Here is a 19,047-nt window from a genome sequence, read left to right as displayed (position 1 = left end):
AGGTACCTAGAGTTCAGTAATTTGTTAACTACAAAATAAAGGTCAAATGCGGAAATATCAGTTTTCGAAAATTACCTTTATTATTGCAGAAAGCGATGGATGTTTATGGAAAAGATGGTCAATCCAAAGCCCAATATGAAATTGTTGCTCCAATTATTTGTTAATTTCGTTTGTACTTTGCAACTAATTGTTTAATTACTAAACTAAGTTAATATTGTAGATATAGATTCTAATTGATCCAAAAGTTGAAATTAAATTGTCCTTTACAACTAACAAAGTAGGATATGCAAAACAGCGCTAGAAACAAATTGTTCCAGGGTCAGGCAAAAGCCGCTCGGGAATTCGCTCTTTTTGAACTAACTAGAGCTTATTTTTATTGTAATTTTAAAAGAGATAAATCACCTACGCCAAGATAGTTTTTTTATAACGTTATCTTCAGACGAATTTCAAGAGAGACGCCAGGGTTAATATTCATTGCCAAGATAGCTTTTTTATATAACGTGAATTGTTAATTAACTATTGGACGTTTCGGACTGGGATTTTACAGACAATTAGTCGACTCGACTCCTAAATTTCTCCACCAGTAAACTTTTCTACTACTTAAAAGAGGCGCAAATACTTCATAGATATAAATAACCGTCGTCTCTTGTTGTGACAGGGAAGAATAAATAACCTACCTTTCTCGGGGTTAGTCTCACGCACGAAAGTGACACCCCCAACTTCCTAGGGACACAATAAGGGCCATAACACGGTCCTTTATCCGACAAAACGGTCCTCACCCCCGCTGTTTGTGTTTTACGGGGCCATTGTTACATTTATGTCAGGGTTAAATGTAGTTTCTGTGTACACTGTTAGGGATACACCAGTCCACGACCGGGCGCCAGAAAAAAAGAGTTTCGTTCGAAAAAAAGCACACCGAACGAAAAAGTCTCGTACATTTATGAATAGTAATTTTTTAACCGGCGGGGAAAATTGTATTTATCCGTATTTCCGCATGGGATCGTACACAGGTGACGTGTGGATTTTATTGAATGGGTACACACGAAGTTATACAAGGGATAAAAACTTCGTATTTATGTAGAACAAAAGGCTTTTTGCGTACTGGTTGAACTTTGTTTGCAACAAAACTTTGCCGGAATTTTTAAAATCTAATCAAAATTCAGTCGACGTTTATTAATTTAAAGTTTATGTTTATGGTTTTGGTTATTTAGACTTTATTCGCACCGGGTGTTATTAAAATCCGAGACGAGACTTTAATAATAGATTCTACGTTACAAAGTATGTTTTATAAACAGAGGTGAATGTTTTTTTTTTTTTAATTATAAGAAAACGACTACTGCGATTTCATTGACACTTGCTCAGAACATTGCAAAGTATCTATCTTTTTCCAACGTATAGGGTCAATACATTTTTTTAAAAAACTGTATTTTATAAAAGTCAGTGCGATTTTTTTTATGAATTTCTTATTTTTTAAATTGGGGTTTAAGAGTAACTATGATCCTTATAACTGTTAAAAATTTTTTATGTACAGTGTGTTTGATTATAAAGGTCCCGAGCTATAACTCGGTTACCCATTTCTGCACACCCAGTAAGATATATATATTCTCGAAAGGGAGTATATAATAATTATCATTACACTTTAATTAATACGTGGGAACTTAGAAATGTTGTAGGTACGTACAGAGAATGAATTCCAGACACTTGCCGTACGTCGCTCATGTAGAATATAATCTAGTGGTTGGTTGTATAGGGTGGCACTTAAGTTGGAAGAACAACAAAACACTAAAACTTTCCAGGAAGGGTTTAAAAAAATAAAAACAAAACAAACAAAACAATTGCAACACAACAGACTCGAACAAACATTATTGATTCATTTACACGCGACAGCGTACCGAAATTCAGGAAATGCGCGATCCATAGCAACATTTGGAATGACTTTATCCATTAAATTAACCCGAGACTGCTCAATGTGGAACCCAAGGACAAACTGCCTTTTTTCGGAGATCTCTCCTGAATTCGACACCTCGCTTCGACACGCCCATTTCTTGGGTCCAGACGTTTCTCTTCTTATCTTACTGGCGGGAACCTTGAATATCAGGACGCTTTGGCATAACTATACCATGATAATAGTCATCTAATTGACTGAATTTACAATTGCCTAAATAATTTTGAGACTAAACTTACAAATAACCCTACACCTTCCTCTTGTGACTCCGTATAGCAACACGGATTAGTCACGGATTAGCTTGGAAAATCCGCCTAAAAACCAGCTATTTGATATATATCTTTCTTTTTCAATTATTATCAATTTAACAATTTGATTTAATTCTAATTTGGAGCCTCTACGCCTTTCTCGTGTTTTCGCGCGTTATTAAAAATATGGGTTTCTTTGTTCTGTCCCAGCATAGGCTGGCGCCTTCCGGACGCAACAGATGACTGTCATAGGGTGATACGTTTTCAAGAAGTTACTTAATCCGAAGTGTTTTGGGATTCTTCTAATTATCGGTTTGTAAATTTATTAGTTTTCGCGACAAAAGCTCTTCAGAACACCTTCTAAATACAAATACACGGATCTGGATTTTGTTACAAGTGTCATCACTCATCTACAAGGTGACAAAAAAAAAGTTGTACGTCAGTATAATGAAAATACTATCCAAAAATTGATAACGAGTTATAGCTCGGGGCCTTTATAATCAAACAGACTATTATAATGTGTGTCAGAGAAAGCGCGATAAATTTAAAAAATCGAACGAAAAAGTGAAGGACAGTCTTCTCATATATCGATAATTCACACACTAATTCTAATCGATTTTAATTTTCGTTCCTGTTAATTCCCACCGATTCGAATCACCCTGTATATCAAGTATGTGAGGTGAGGGTCGTACCACTTACCGGATCTCTCCTGCGATTATCCCGGAGACTGAGACGCTGTTTCCATTCCCTTTTATGTGAAGATTCCGAACTTAAAGACCTCAACATCGGTGTGGACTGCATGCCCTAAAAGAGAAAGGCAACACCATTAGTATAGTTGCAGAAAGCCCACGTTACATTATTTATAAGCTTCTGGGGCGCGGATTATCCCTGTGGCGGCCTGTCGACGCGTACCACACTTATAGCCGCGTAAATGGGAAGCGGAGTAGCCTGTCACAGATCTGTCAGGGCTAGGGATTATCTTCTGTTTTTCAGATTACGTATTCCGTAAAGAGGCACGTGTTCAATTAAGTTTTAGATAGCTTTTAGATGAAGGTTCTTCAGTTTCGATCAGCATTTAATACGGGTTAAGTTATTTAACCAAAGAAATATAAAAGGAGCTTCTCATTTAAATGATCTGGATCTTGGGACACCCGATATATGCATAGTACGTATTTTTCTTTTACTCTTGATCTTAATTCTGTTTGGAGGCGGACCGTAAATATTTCTCCTTAATCCTTGCTAAACATCAGCAAAGAGATCATCAAAATTTAAGAGCCTATACATCAAAATATTGATCTGTGTTTGGTGCGTCTTTTAGTGTTCGGTCTGGAAGATCAGGGAGATAGGATCGGGAACTAATAAAAATGGGATTTATATAACGTCGAATGTAAAAAAGTAGTATCAGATACATCATTGTAGAATATTCTTATTGTTAATGTTAATCAAATTAAGTAAAAGAACTGGGACAGTTGGATTCCAAAGGTACTTCATATTTCAATCAATGAAAAAATAATAATAATAATAATAATAATAATAATAATAATAATAATAATAATAATAATAATAATAATAATAATAATAATTATTATTAAGTTTATTTACAAAACCACATAATACAAATAATGCTAGAGATTACTAAAATTGATAATAAATAACAATAAACAATTAAAATATAAGTAAATAAACTACCGCTTGTGTGTGACTAGTAATACGATTTAAAATTGTTATGTTATATACTATGCACATTTAATCTCAAAACTTACAATAGTACCAGACAATACATATAGACATATATTTTTAATACCCAACGCCCAACATTAAATAATAATGAATTATCTACACATCATTATTTTAAAAGAGCTTCAAGGTAAAAACTAAACTTCATTTTTATTGCTGACAATATTGTGAAAAATGCATCTGTCTGTTTCTTGACTCCATATCTTTACTCTACTCTTAAATCAATTATATACATTTATGGTTTTTACAGAATTTGGCAACATATTATAGTCTGGAAAAAAGATAATTCAAATTTCGTTGTCCTACTGTTTTTATAGACCTCGGATTCAAATAATTGTCTCTATTTCTCGTACTAGGGTATGACTTACTTGGTCCGGTATGAAATATTTTTTTTGGTAAGTCTTTAACAAAATATTCAAACAAAATAACTGTCTTACAGCCATCAATCCACTTTCTTTAAATAATCGATCACTAGGGTAAGTAAAATTTTTTTATACATAATGAAATGATTAGATTAATTTCTAAATTTATTTAATTTATTAATTAAATCAGTTTATCATATAATTTTTTTAAACTTAAATTTGCAATAATACGAGTAGTAATTAGGAATAGCACTGACTTGAAAGGTTATACCATGAAGAACTGAATATCTTTCTTGGAACTTTTTAGAAAGTAAGGATCACATCACAATATTAAATTAGGTATGTACATACACTAGGCACAGAAATTAAGAAATATTAAAAAATCCTAAAATTTTGGGTGATTTTCAAAGAACTGTAACGTGGAGGGAAATGGTCGTAGAGAAAATAAAAAAAAAAGGAAATTGAAGCTTGAGGTTTCTAGTTTCCGGGTCTGGAATTTAAAATTTTTTAGCGTCAGCAGTTTTTGAGTAAGTAATCATAAGAAAATCATCGAAAAAAAAATTGCAAATTTTTGTCTTTCATTAAAAAGGTCTATGGATTTGAAAAATTTTTTTTGGTAATTTCACCGTAAAGCTCTTTTAGATAATTTAATTATCTTAATTTTGAACGCTTCCGGAGCCTTATATGATGATTTGTCAATCATTTTTGACTGTGGCAATCAATTACTCGGGAAATAATGGTTGTATAGAAAATCCAAGCAGGGTTTTGAAAACAGCAAAGTATTCTCTATAAGTCGTAATTGTTGGTTTTTGAAAAAATATTTTTCGAACTGAAAATGTTTTTTTGGAAAAAAGGTAAAAAATTGCAATTAGAGATATTTGAATAACTTGGTATAACTGCAAATAATGAATGAACTAAGGATACTGACTGTAACCTCAAAGAAAACCTGATAATTTTAAATCGCTGCGAATTTTGTTTCTTAGTGTCCGGAATGTTTTTTCGGTTTTGCTGGAAAACTAATTTTTCACTTTTTATTATTTTTTTTAAGTTAAAAATGTTTTTTTAGCAATAATCCATATTTTCTTCATCAAAAAACGTTCATTATTCTAAAAAGAATGAAAAAAACAAATTTTTTCTTCAAAAATAATTTTTTTCAAATTTTTCTTTCAAATACGTCACAAAACACGTTTTTCAAAAAAAAATTGGTTGATTTGAGGTTCCTGGTCACTGATTCTAAGCGGTCTGAACGTTCATTATTCTAAAAGAAACAAAAAAAAAATGTTTTTCTTAAAAAATATTTTTTTTCAAGTTTTTCTTAACAAGCCTCACAAACGTTAAAAAAAATTGGTTGATTCGAGGTTACAGATCACAATTTAATATCGCGTATTGTCGCCTCTGTTTCTGATGATCACTGATTCTGAGCGGTCTGAACGTTTTTTGATGAAGAAAATATGGATTATTGCTAAAAAATCATTTTTAACTTAAAAAAATAAATAAAAAGTGAAATCTTACTTATTACATTGATTTCCAGCAAAAACGATAAATATAAACATTGCGAACATTAAGAAACAAAAATCGCAGCGATTTAAAATTATCAGGGTTTTTTGAGGTTGAAAAGTTACAGCCAATATCCTTAGTTTATTCAGTATTTGCAAAGTTATACCAAGTTATTCAAATATGTATCCCTAATTATGCAATTTTTTACCTTTTTTCCAACCAACATTTTCAATTCGATTTTTTTTTCTAAACCAATAATTACGACTTAGAGTTTAAGTTTTCAAAACCCTGCTTGGATTTTCTGTACGACCATTATTTCCCGAATAATTGATTGCCAAAGTCACAAATGATTTTTTTGCTTTGATCGACGATAACAGAGACAAATAATCGTACAAGGCTTCGGAACAGCTCAAATTGAAGAGAATTAAATTATTTAAGAGCTTTATGGTGAAATTACCAAAAAAAAAATTTAATAGGCTATAGGCCTTTTTAAAGAAAAGCAAATATTTACAATTTTTTCGTTGATTTTCTTATGATTACTCAGAAACTGCTGACGCTAAAAATTTTTAAACTCCAGATCCCTAAACTAAAAATTTTACGCTTCAATTTCCTTTTTTTTATTCTCTCTACGACCATTTTCTTCCAAGTTACAGCTCTGAAAAATCACTCAAAATTTTTGGGATTTTATTTAATATCCCCTAATTTCTGTGCCTATAGTGTATAAACACATCAAAATTTAATGTTAAATATCGTTCCCTGTTTCGAAATTACGTAATATTCCACAACATTAAATATATCCCAACAGGCACTGATTATTTGGTTAATTTGATCGCTAATATGGTTTGTTAGTATAACCCGGATTTCATTTGGCCCGGTATTGTTCCGAAAAACCCCGGGAGCGCACATGGTACAACCAACTATTATTTTATTTCCCCTCCCAAGCCTTGAGTACACAGAATATGGCTTGTTTGCGTTCCGTGTAAATAGCTGTTATTATTTTAAATCCATATCGAGGCATTATCATCGGTGGGATACCATCGTCGTACATTGTAGCCGTTGTATGGTATTTGTTCAGGCGTTGCACCGTAGAAACTTGTTTAATTAAAGTGTTTGTTTTGGGACACCGCCGTCTCTGGCTTTCCTTTGTAGATTTGAGAAACGGTATAGAATTGCCATTGTCCGTATTAGTTTTGACTAACTGAGGCTTTTTACCCTAGTGCCGCGATATCAAATAGGTTGGTTGTCGGTCCTCGGTTGTGGTTAAACGTTGGGCACCAGAACGCGGATCTTACTCGGTTCCGCTAGCTCTGGCCAGCCACCCACGTCCTGGTTAAGTAACTTCAAACGACCAGAATGCGTGTTCACTCGGCGGTGGGGTTCCTGGCTGGTACGCCTGTATGTTAATATGTACCCGAAGGTCATGTCGAAGGTTGAATTTGAAGACAATATTTTTCGTCGATTTTTCGGAAGTGTCGAAAATTTGTCTATTCTTGGCTCTCGTTGCGTCGGGGGCAGGTTTGGCATGAATTGTCGATAAAACGGACGATTCTCGGCGTGATATTTCTCGTCTTATTATTTGATCTGGCGAATTCTTTTTTTTTTTTTTTTGGTTGTGGACTGGACTGCTGAGGGTATCGGACACATAGACGAATTTTCCTAGCAATTTAGAACAGTGCTATATTAAATAACATTTGCTTTCACTTTGAACCCTTTAGTTACCCTACAACGTTTAGAATTTTTTTTATTTTTAATTGATTTTTTATTTTAAAGTGCCTCGCGTTGAAGGAAAAACATTTAAAGTGGTGGAAATTCTGAGATGAACAAACTGCTGTTCCATTTCTACAGGCAAACTACTGATATAGTGTAATTTAATTTTCAATTGATTTTTTACTTGATGTATAAAAATTCGATTATTTAAGGAATATTGACGTAACTGCGTGCATAGAATACCATAAAATACAATGTTTATCACTTTTTTGAACTTCTTTATGCTTAATTCTAAAAAATAATAAGCGGTATCTGAATTCGACCATGTCGGAGTGTTTTGTTGTATCGAGCAATGTGACAAAGGCACGGCGGATAACACGAGGTATTAAGCTGTCCGGCACTACGCAATTCAGTTGGTATCTGGAATTGGACCGTGTTTGAGTGTTTTTTGCGTACCACTATTTCCTTTTCTTGAGGTGTTTTCAAGCGAGTGCGCGAAAATTGGGTACGAAGGTGTCGTGCGTGCATCGAAAATGGTGGTGGACATTTTGTGCATATGTTGTAGTTTGTTTTGTACTTGTGCGTTTAAAAATTATAGAATGTTGCTTTTTGTTAAGTACCTAAATTATTTTTAATATGTACGATTATTTGGATGACGTGAATCTTTGGGTACATTAATTACATATTTTGTTTTTATTAACGCGTAATTTGATTAAAAGTTAAGTTCCCGTTTTAAGCGATTCATAATTACTAAAATTTGAGCTAAAATTTAAGCACAACACTATCTTCGTACTACAAAATGGATACATTTTAAATTTACTAAATGTTTCACAATAATAGCTGTTTACAATTTTTCCGTAGGACAAGTGCTGTGGGTTCACGTGGTGTGCATCATCAGGTTAAGCGCTGTTGTCACGTTGTGATGAAACTCCCCAATATTAATACTCGCTGTATGTATTTTGAAAACTGTTAAGCTTACACCACTATAATTTTAGTATTTTCTGTGTTTATTTGGATATTTTACAAGATATACTTTCATGAACTGACTGATCTTGTTGACTAGGGATTCTATAATCAATTTTTATGTGGCGAAACTCCCAAATAAACGTAAAAAATTACATACAACATTGTGCTTTGTGCGAGCGAAAGAAAAATGCCTGCATTTATTCCTTGATAAAAAAAAGGACTTAAGGTGCCTCCCGGTTCCCGGTATAGCAAATACCTTCTAATTACTGTTTACCATCTCGATAAATTTAATCAACACGATTTGAGGACCTTAATTCGGGACAAATTCCACAGTGAGGGTCCCCCATTTACTTTTCCGTCCCCTTTATGAAAATCAATAGTAATGCCTACCTTTGCTTTTTCGCTTGCCAGCTGGAAGAAACTCGTTATGAAGAAAAGAGAGAACTCCTCTGAAATTCTATTACCCAAACATTTTACTTACGGCACGTTCATTTCATGTTTAATTGAATTCAAAAGTTATTCGGCAGCCATCCACTGCGAGGAGTTTATTTAAAGTTAAATTAAGGTACCAGAGTAAACATAACAAACTCTTGAGATGTCTACGTGGACAAGAAATGCCACACGTAATGAAACACGAGGGGACCGGGCCCGCAGATTGCTCGGCGTTTTTTATAACGTTTTTTTTTAATTTGTACGGGATGATACCCTTCCACTCATCGTCTTGCTCATTGAAGATAAAAAAGGGGTAGATTTGACATACAGTTTTGAATGCAAAACAACGTGGTACAAAAAAGTCGTTGAATAAAAAATAGATATTTTAATATTAGAACTCCATTGTCGTTTGAATGAAAATGTTAAAATTTTTTAGGTACTGAAATAAAACAAATATAACTTGAAAATGAAGAAAATTGTATTAAACAATTAACTATTTATTAGTATTTATATTGAAACGAAAAGTCGCACAGTGAAATTGGAACAAACGACCAAAAACAAATATAAGGGGACTCATCTCTGTGTGCGACATCAATTTATTAATATTGTTTGTACGATAAAGCCAAGGTATTCTAGGTTTTTTGGGGTCGCTGATTACTATGAGCAGGTCGGTTAGACTCCATCACGTCAAGTTTAAGATCATTTGAAGGTCAGACGGTCAAAAAACCTTCCAAAAATCTGAAATAATCACGGACATATTTTTGAGGTCGCTGAATCCGAATCCGGTGTTTATTTTTACTTTGCATGCATCTTCGAGGTCATTCAAGTTCATCTCAAGGCAGGTATTCTAGTTATGTGGCACAATTGTGCATTTTGCAGATTGAGATTGTTACCATGTTATGCATTAATGAGATTTATACCAGAAAAAATTCTTTGGAAAATTACTGTAGAATCCACCTAAAAAAACCTCAAATGACCTTGAGATGACTTTGAATGACCTCGAGGATGCATGCAAAGTAAAAATAAACACCGGATTCGGATTCAGCGACCTCAAAAACAAGTCCATGAATTTTTTCAGATCTTTGGAAGGTTTTTTGAACATTTGACCTTCAAATGACCTTGAAATGAGGTCGACTGACCTCAGATTCAGATTCAGGGTCTTCGAAAACATACGTATACATTTTTTCAGATTTTTCGGATGGTACTTAGCATTTTTGTCTCAAAAACCCCTCAAATAACCTTGAGATGACCTTTTAATGATCAATTTTTTTAAGATACTCCCAGCTCTGATGGATATAAGCAAGTATTATAAGCTAATATCGTTTTTAAAATGAAAAAGTGTAGGATATCGGCCAATAAATCGAAAATATTTACTAGCGAACAAATTAATACATTTTTGAATGAAACTCCAAACACCATATATCTAGTAATAAAAGTTGCATCAATTTTTGGTTTACTTGGAGTATGTCGTCGTGAAGAGCTTTGCAAATTAGCATTGGATGATATTGAAAAATCTGAAAACTATTATTGATTCATATTTTGGAAACAAAAACCAACGATCGTTCTAGATTTTGTATAGTTGGGCGCTACATGAATTATTACTATTAATATACTGCATTAAGGCCAGCCGTCATTTTTTTCTAAATTACGCTAAAGACAAATTTACTGTTCAACCTTTTGAAAAGTTTCCTACTAATACTGCCGAATTTCTGACGTTGCCAGATCCGAAGCAGTTTACTGGCCATTGTTTTCGAAGATCTTCGGCATCTTTGTTAGCAGATTCGGGAGCTAATTTAATTACAATAAAACGACATGGTGGATGGAAATCATTAGCCGTTACTGAGGGATACAACGAGGATTCTACAACCCCTTCTAATGCTGCAATTGCTTTAGAGAACCCTTCTACCTTAACATCAGCGTCATCAGGTGACGTCAACGATAGGATTGTAGTTAAACTGAATACCTCCGCAATTACTTCTCAGGGAATTCACATAAGTAACTTCTAAATAAATAATTTATAATTGTTCGAATAAATAAATATGTATTCATGTTTCTAAGTGATATATTCTTTCTAAATTTATCAATACAGCTTTCTATTATCTTGGGAAGAATGCATATTACTGTATAGTTTATACCATTTTATTTTTAACACTACAGACTAACAGACTGATTTTACTGAAACAGACGTCAACAACTTTTTGTTAAAAAGAAAACTAGACCCATCTTTAAAAGTCCGCTCGCTTTGACAAGTCGCTGTCACAGACAGCGCTAAAGTTATATAATCGATAATCCTCATGCTTAAATGAGTACAATAAAAAATTGCCTCTACAGAAATTAGACCGAACCGGATTAATTCACCGTTTCTACTAAACCACGACACGGAGGAAAAACTTTTCTGGGTTGAATTTTAAACAGCAAACTGTGTTATCGTGCTGTGGAAACAGAGGATACAAAAAAAGGATTTTATCGTGAAATTTAGACACAAAACGTACCTTTAGAAATCCGATTTTTACACGATAGTTGCTAATCGAATCAGCCAGTTTGAAAACAATTCGTACATTTTTTTAATTTTTTTTAAGGTTCGAGCTTTGCGCAGTTTTCTAAACAAAATAAAGAAGTACAGAATAAAATACAGAATTAAAAATTAACTTCATCTAGAATTTGGTTTATTCTCTAAAAAAACAGAATAATTTTTTCTACTAATTTTCCGGCAGTCAAACAAAAACAGCTCCAAATAAGCATTAACCGGTTCTTGTTAATTAAAATAAAAACCGGGCCCTCTTATTGTATTTTTATGTAACAAAAAAGCAATTCATTTATCCATCGAATTCATTCCCTTCGCGCTTTTATTCGACGGGACCTCATTATAAAAGGTTGCCGTTATACAATTCTTATTCTCGGATTTTTCTTTATTACGTTCCCTGGAATATATACACTTTTTATCGTGGATAAAAATTTCTCTTAATATAAAACGTCGGATCAAGTACGAGATATATGCATGCAATTTTTCCCGTCTCCTGTTAGAAAGTATACAGGGTGTGGCGTGTATAATCTATAAAAATTAAACTACAGATTCCTAACGATATTTTGTGGCCAAGGTTCCCGGTACAACCTTGTCGGCGCGAGCGAATTTTCTCCGGCTGCACCATACACTAACACCATATCGACACGTTCGGAAATAGTAAATGTATTGTTTTCTCGGTTCATTGTAGAACTAATTTGTGCACAAACTAAAAAATTAAGCAAAATGAGAAATAAGAATCACGTTTTTAATGTAATCGGCACGCTATTCTTATTTTTTACTTTATAAAAATTACACTGTCACTATCGTCGAATTACAAAATAAAAACTGTTATCTGGAATCTTTCGCTTTTTAACACTGATGGGTGGATGGATGATGCTTAATATTTAATAATTAAGTACATAATGAATTCATTACAAATACAATATCAGTTGACTGCACACATTTTTTGGCAATGTAACCTAACCTTCTTTTAGTATTACTAGTATTAGATTATACCGATTTAAATTATAAGGTTGCATCTCGGGTCCCATAAAAACATTTCCATAGTTTTTAATAAATAACACAGGTCGGCCTTCATTTTTGTTGAATAAATGAACTTTAATTTACAAAAAAAAAACGCGAAGATAGAACTTTTTCGTATAACACTTTTCTATTACAAATATCACCAGGAAGCTGTAGTTTAATTTTTATAGATTATACACGCCACACCCTGTATATGATGATAAAAGATAAGTTCAACAATTTTTTAATATATTTAAATTCCACTTCATTTTCAATAACCTTTTTAAATGTCACATCAATTTTTGACAATGTAAATACTAACCGAGATACTAGCAATACCTAACTTGAAAATTCTAATTTCCAGCAATGCGTCAGTGTTACTGTAAACTCCAAGGGTGTTTTAAATTTCTAGTTTTGAAATTACATCGATTTTCCAGCATTTTGCCCCCTTAAACACACATTTACGTCGGTTTTCCGTTAAATTTGTTCGTGGAAGCTCTCCCTATTAAATCTCGCTAACTGCCTTTAGAGGCAATAAAAAATACAAAGCAGTTAGAGAAAGCAAAAACGATAACGACCTCCTTCCACCCCCCATTATTAATACATTCTTATTAAAGCCAGTTGGAAGCAGCAACAAAAGTATGTATTCCTCCTAGAGTATCCAGTTGAAAATCATTAGACTCACTCGAGGGCGCTCTAATTAAAAGCGAAATAATAATTGGACCAGGAGTAAAATACGTGTTTTCTTTGGCAGCGAAGCTAGACGCTAAACCGTAAATTGTCTCCGAGTTGAATACCGTTTAGCGAAACGGAAAAGTTGCAGGTTGTAAGAATTTTTATTCTTAGTTACTTTACGGGATTGTAATAAAAACTTTGGGCAAGTCGACGATCTTCATATAGTCCGAGCGATAGAGCATTCGAGGCGTTTGTATTTGAAGTCATCTATTTTGTTGTACAGAAAAATCCCAAATATTATGTAGAATATGAATCCGAGTTTGCCTATTTCAAAAAACCATTGCTAAATTCAGGGGAACAACAAACGTACAAAAAGAACGAAAAACGACCCGGTTTTCGGCTAATTTTTTCCTGTAACATTGAAAGTAAGCTCTATAGTCTGTTTAGAAATGAAAGAGAGTAATAAGAGCTCATTATGTATGCAAATAGTAAATAAATGTAGTACTGGTGCTTATATTCAATATTTTTATATTATGTATTTTCCCTATAGATGAGGTCTACTTTTAACAAAACTTTGTGTGATCGGACTGTACTAAATTGTAGCAGGTAGCTAAAATTTAATCCCCGACAATCCATCTTTGTCTATGCCGCTTCAATTTCTCGGTCCATTTCTCTTATAAGTAAACAATTTAAAAACAGCATTTCAAAACATGAGGCTACTTTAAGCATCATAACCGGGTTAAGAGGGTTTTTAGTAATTCAAATAAAATTATTCAATATTATTATCAAAATATTTATTTAAATTTAATGAATAGACTTTTATTCCACACAAAAATATATGTATTTTGAAAATTCAAATTATGGTGAGTAAATGTAGTGTTGTATAAATGTACAATAAAGAAAATAAAAAAGTAGGTATATTAAAATTCATCCTCTGAATATTCTGATGAATTATCTTCGTCTCCTAGATTGATAACGATAGGTTCCACAGTAACGTCAATTAAATTATCGAGTTCCCACATTTTCTCCTCTTCTTTTTGTACATGATGTATACATCTTTGCCAGTTATCTGCAGTTACTCGTTCCAAGGAATTTTTTAACAAAATTTTCACGTCACTTAATTTAAACGTCGTATTATTTCGCGCTACATCTCCTTTTACCTGCGCCCAGACTAATTCGATTGGGTTAAGTTCACAGTGATAAGGTGGTAACCGTAGTACCGTTATTTGGCGATTTGTTGCCATTTCATCGATAACATATTTTTTCTGATCTTTATTAAGATTGACAAGTGTCAAAAGTTCCTTTTTCACCATATTTGTTTCAAAAGAAATGTTTTTTCCGGATAACCATTGAATTATATCGGCTTTCCTCCAAGCAGTCGTAGGCGTCCGCTCGGTCTGCCGTGAATGGTAACTGGCATTATCCATGACAATTACAGACCCCGGAGGAATAAGATCCAACATCTGTGTAAAATACTCTTCGAAAACATCTGCGTTCATGTCTTCGTGATAGTCACCTGTATTTTTAGATTCAAATAAAAGTAAACCGCCATCTACAAAACCACTGGCACTACCTATATGTGTCACTATTAATCTTCGCCCTTTACCTGAAGGTGCCTTGAACCCTGTTGAAAGTCCATCCAAAAATGCTTGTCGAAAACTTTTTACATTTTTATCTTGCCATACTTTTGTTACAGTATATCCCTCGTTGACCCAAGTTTCGTCTAGATAATAAATATTCCTCCCTTCGTCACGGAATTTTCTAATTGATCTTAAGTAGGATCTTCGCCAACAAATAATTTCATCTTTATCGATAAGAACTGACTTCCTGTTCTGCTTTTCCCAGCAAAAATTCAACTCTCGTAAGACGGCCCATAATTTGCTTCTACTGATTTTTGGCAAATCGTTGTCCTCTGAAAGTTCACTTAAAATTTTGTTTAGCGTTGGTATTTCTTTTTTAAAATAAAATGAGTGTACTTTTCTGCGAATGACATTTTTGAAGAAATCATCTATAACGACTTTTGACCTCCCTGTAGATGATTTTGGGGGATTTACAGTATCTTGTTCATTTTTTGTTTCCTTTAAAAGTCTGTAGATAGTCGATTTTCCAATCCCTGTCATTTTGGAACACTTTTCCACGATGTCGTCAACACTGTTGGTAGGATTTTGGTGTTTCAATGCATTAAATACATTTAATATAATAATCTTCTCATTCTGAGACAGCGCACATCTTTTCACGCGTTTAGCAGGTACGTAATCTGATAAGCTCGACATTTTACCCAAACAATATTATATCCACTGGCACAATAGTCACTAAACACAAGTCGAATTTTACTCTACTGCACTAGCACGTCTTCGTATATTCAGCTCTAAGACTGGATTGATCTGTCACAATACACTGGCTCCTGCCCTATGATGTATCCAGTAAAATATACTAATGTACACCCATTACTGTTAGCATTAGTGTTACCCGATAATTACCTGAAACGAAATATTAGCACGCCCATGGCCGGTTCTTATCTCGGGGTTTTATTACTCTCTTTCATTTCCAAACAGAGTATAAATAAAAAAGAAGTCATTACTTATTTTTTGTTGATTTGACGATTTTCTATAAAGTTACAACTGCGAATCAAAAAAGTTGAATTTTGCATTAACAATGGGCGAAAAATAGTAGAAAGTCATATGTATATTTGGAGCAATTTTTAAAATAAGTAAATATTTATAAATATTGATGAAAATTTGTGAACAAATAGTAAAACATAATGTCAACCTTAAAAATTATGTAACGATCGATCGCATGGTTTTCATATGATAGGATTGTTAATTAAGAAAATTTCAAAAAATGTATCGCGTACCGTGGGTTTAAATTAAAGTTTGGAAAGGGCATACAATTTTTTAGAGATACTTGATCATTAAAACGTGAATTTCGTGGAATGCATTGAAGACTAATAAAACTAGATTAACATAATATAACTATTATTTAAGGAGGTATATCGGGGTCCGAGGGAAGTGAGGAGCGCAGGGGGGTCCTATGCTTTTCTTATGGGACTAAAGCCCGCTGCCAATTTGAAAAAAATAAATTCTATTGAAATTATTTGCGATAAACATTATCTATATAGCAAAGAAATCTACTCATATGCACATAGCATACACATTGACAAATTAACAGCATAAAAATATCATATTTAAGTAGTTTTAAATTATATTTAATAAACGCATAAAGACTATGTAGATGTGGCAACAGCGCTAATAATTGACTAGCAGTTGTACACACTGCGAACCGACAGACCTCGGACATCGGAGATATTGCGCGTCAAATTCGAGTAAAGATGCAAAAATGTATTGTGTGTAAACTATGTACAATATAATTATTATATATAGCAAATATATCGTATTATCCCCGCGAAAATTTGTATCCTTTATTTAAAATCCGTAATTCATGTGAACTGGTAAAACAATGAGAATTATGTTAGTTTAGTTCTAAAGAAATGAAATGACACTCGCGCCCATCTCTCGCAGAGAAAATGTTGGATGTAATTTTGAAGGTTCTGTGATAGAAATTACATTATTACTCACTGTTCGTGTTTTTAATTTCTATTTTAGTAAGGTTACAAAAGTTTTGCAGCTATAACTTATTTTTTAGATATAAAGTTTGCTGAATATTTATGTTCCTTTGTTAGGTTTACAAATAACGATATTAAAAGAAAATAATAACAATAAAAGGTAGTACAGTTAAAATTACACAATTTCAGAATTATTACTAATCATACAACATATTCTCCATGTTTATAACAGGTAAATAGTAAACAATTGTTGCACACAATTTATTACATTGGAGTTCTATAACTAATTGTAGGGTATGACACAGATTTACGTGATGTAACAACAATACAGCAGTATACAGGTGGAAACAAAACTATCTAGTAGTGATAACAAAGTTGAATTTGATGCTAAGATCTCAAGAAGCTGTTTAATTGTTGAATTACAGTTAAAATAAATTGTGACATGCACACTAAACAGATAGTGAATGTTACACTATTTAGAGTTTTTTGAACTTGGAAAAAACATGATTATTTTATTTATTTATTTACTTTACTGAAAAGCGGAACATTATTGAAGAAATGCAAGAGATTGAAAGATCCCCTCCTTAATTTTTAGCAAGAAATCGCCCCTTAAAGTGTTCCGCAATACTAAAGAAACACCCCATAATAGTTGGGAATTTGACAAAATCGAACAGCTCCACTAAATTACTAATCAAATACATTTATTATTGACGGGACTGGCAGCGGGAAATTTACCAGGTGGTAAAGGATAAATAAAGTAAAACTCTTTTAATACTGAGGGAAAACACAGATCACGCCGCAAGGCACAATTTTCAATCGGATTGGCACCGTGATCCAAATTTCGGTCGTATTTAACATTAAATTAAAATAAACACCCGCCGGTATAAAATACGCCCCTTGGGCTACTTTGATTTGTGCTTAAATTGAAATAAGCATGTTTACTGCCTTGTATAAATATAAATTTTTTCGGTAAACAAAATAATCCTACGCCCTGCAAAAAATTAGATTGCTTTTTAATATCGCAGTATTTGACATTTAGGCTCCATTGCGTTCTTCATTACTTATCATTCGCAAATTTATGCGCAGATATATATTTATTCTGTTTGGACCTGTTTGAACGTCAGAGTCCACTTTGTTCAGGTTCATTTGTTAATGTTCGGCGGCTCCCTAGGGCACGAAATTTTAATTGACGTTTGCAAGCAAATTTTACGAAATTACTGTATACAGAGCATTAAATCGCACACCTGAAAATGTTCAAAAGTTTCGAAATTGTTCACCTGGTTTTGACCCACTTTCTTAAATTCAATGTTTTCCCTCGTAGTACAAAACCTTTCTGCACGCAAAAAAAGGATTTTTTAAATTAGAATAATTTATTTATAAGGACTTACGTAACGAAAAACGTTGTAAAAGGTGTAGGTAAATTTCGCTTAAATTTAAACTCAACACCTAAAAAATATGAAATGTACAACAGATATATGATATTTATTATAAAGAAGGAAATTTCAAAAACATATTAAATGTTAACTATACAATAAAGGGAATTTCAGATTTCATTTAAGAAAAATCTAGAATAAAATAAAGAATATTCAAAATATTCCTATAGTATAGTAGAGGAGACGAATCTATTGCTCGGTTGCCCTTCTGATTGCAATAAAAGACAGAGGCAAGCATTAGACATGAAGTGAAGGGCTTTGTTTTATAGGTATGTTTTGTGATAAATAACAACAATAATAATGGTAAATAATGATAACTTTTATTCTGTTAGTGCTCATTTAGTTCTACATTTTATCATCATAATGCAATTATATATATTTTTTTCGAGACAAGCAATAACTTTGTAGTAACAACGACAGTACTTGTAATGAGCTGTTTTATTTTCACTAATACAGGGTGGTCCGAATTTTATGCAGGAAACTTCGAGGGCAGATAGATCTCTTTAAAATAATAGGTGTTTGCCTTATTTATAAACATAGGTCTGGAACGGCCTCGTTTTAGAGATACAGGGTGTTGAAGTTGTTAAAAAAATTTGATTTTTTGTTTATATTTCCGGAATCTATTAACCGATCTCAATAAAATTTGGTACAGATAATATATGACAGGCCTCGGATTCCCTAAAATATGAGCTCTAAAGGATCGACCAGTGGTGTACAACTGGAGAGGGTCGCCCCTTTTTTATTAAAAAACCTACGCCACTGTATTTTTTACAAGCTATTGTAACGGATTTATATTCTAATGTACAAAATACGTAAAAAAGGTAACTTGAATTTTTTCCCTAGAGTTCACCGTTCTCAAGTTATTCATACCAATACAATCCCCTTGTGGCAGATACTTCTAACCATAATATTACAAGAATATTTATGTTTATGTTTAAAAGTAAGTGCAATTTGTAA

The 19,047-nt window shown here is 33.0% G+C and overlaps 1 protein-coding gene across 2 annotated transcripts in view; it reads right to left on the bottom strand.

The window, feature by feature from the left end:
- The window catches only part of LOC108907225 (adenylate cyclase type 6), a 309,463-nt gene that overhangs the window by 144,531 nt on the left and 145,885 nt on the right, over positions 1-19,047 (bottom strand). For both annotated transcript variants that reach the window (XM_018710803.2, XM_018710804.2), the window contains exon 3: positions 2,893-2,997. In XM_018710803.2, the coding sequence (XP_018566319.1) occupies positions 2,893-2,994 (102 nt within the window). In that variant the 5' untranslated portion in view covers positions 2,995-2,997. The remainder of the gene's footprint in view (positions 1-2,892; positions 2,998-19,047) is intronic.

Source organism: Anoplophora glabripennis, unplaced genomic scaffold, assembly GCF_000390285.2.
Source record: "Anoplophora glabripennis isolate ALB-LARVAE unplaced genomic scaffold, Agla_2.0 scaffold249, whole genome shotgun sequence".
Lineage (NCBI taxonomy): Eukaryota > Metazoa > Arthropoda > Insecta > Coleoptera > Cerambycidae > Anoplophora > Anoplophora glabripennis.
Note: the sequence above shows the minus strand (reverse complement) of the source record. Positions and strands in the feature narration are given on the sequence as shown.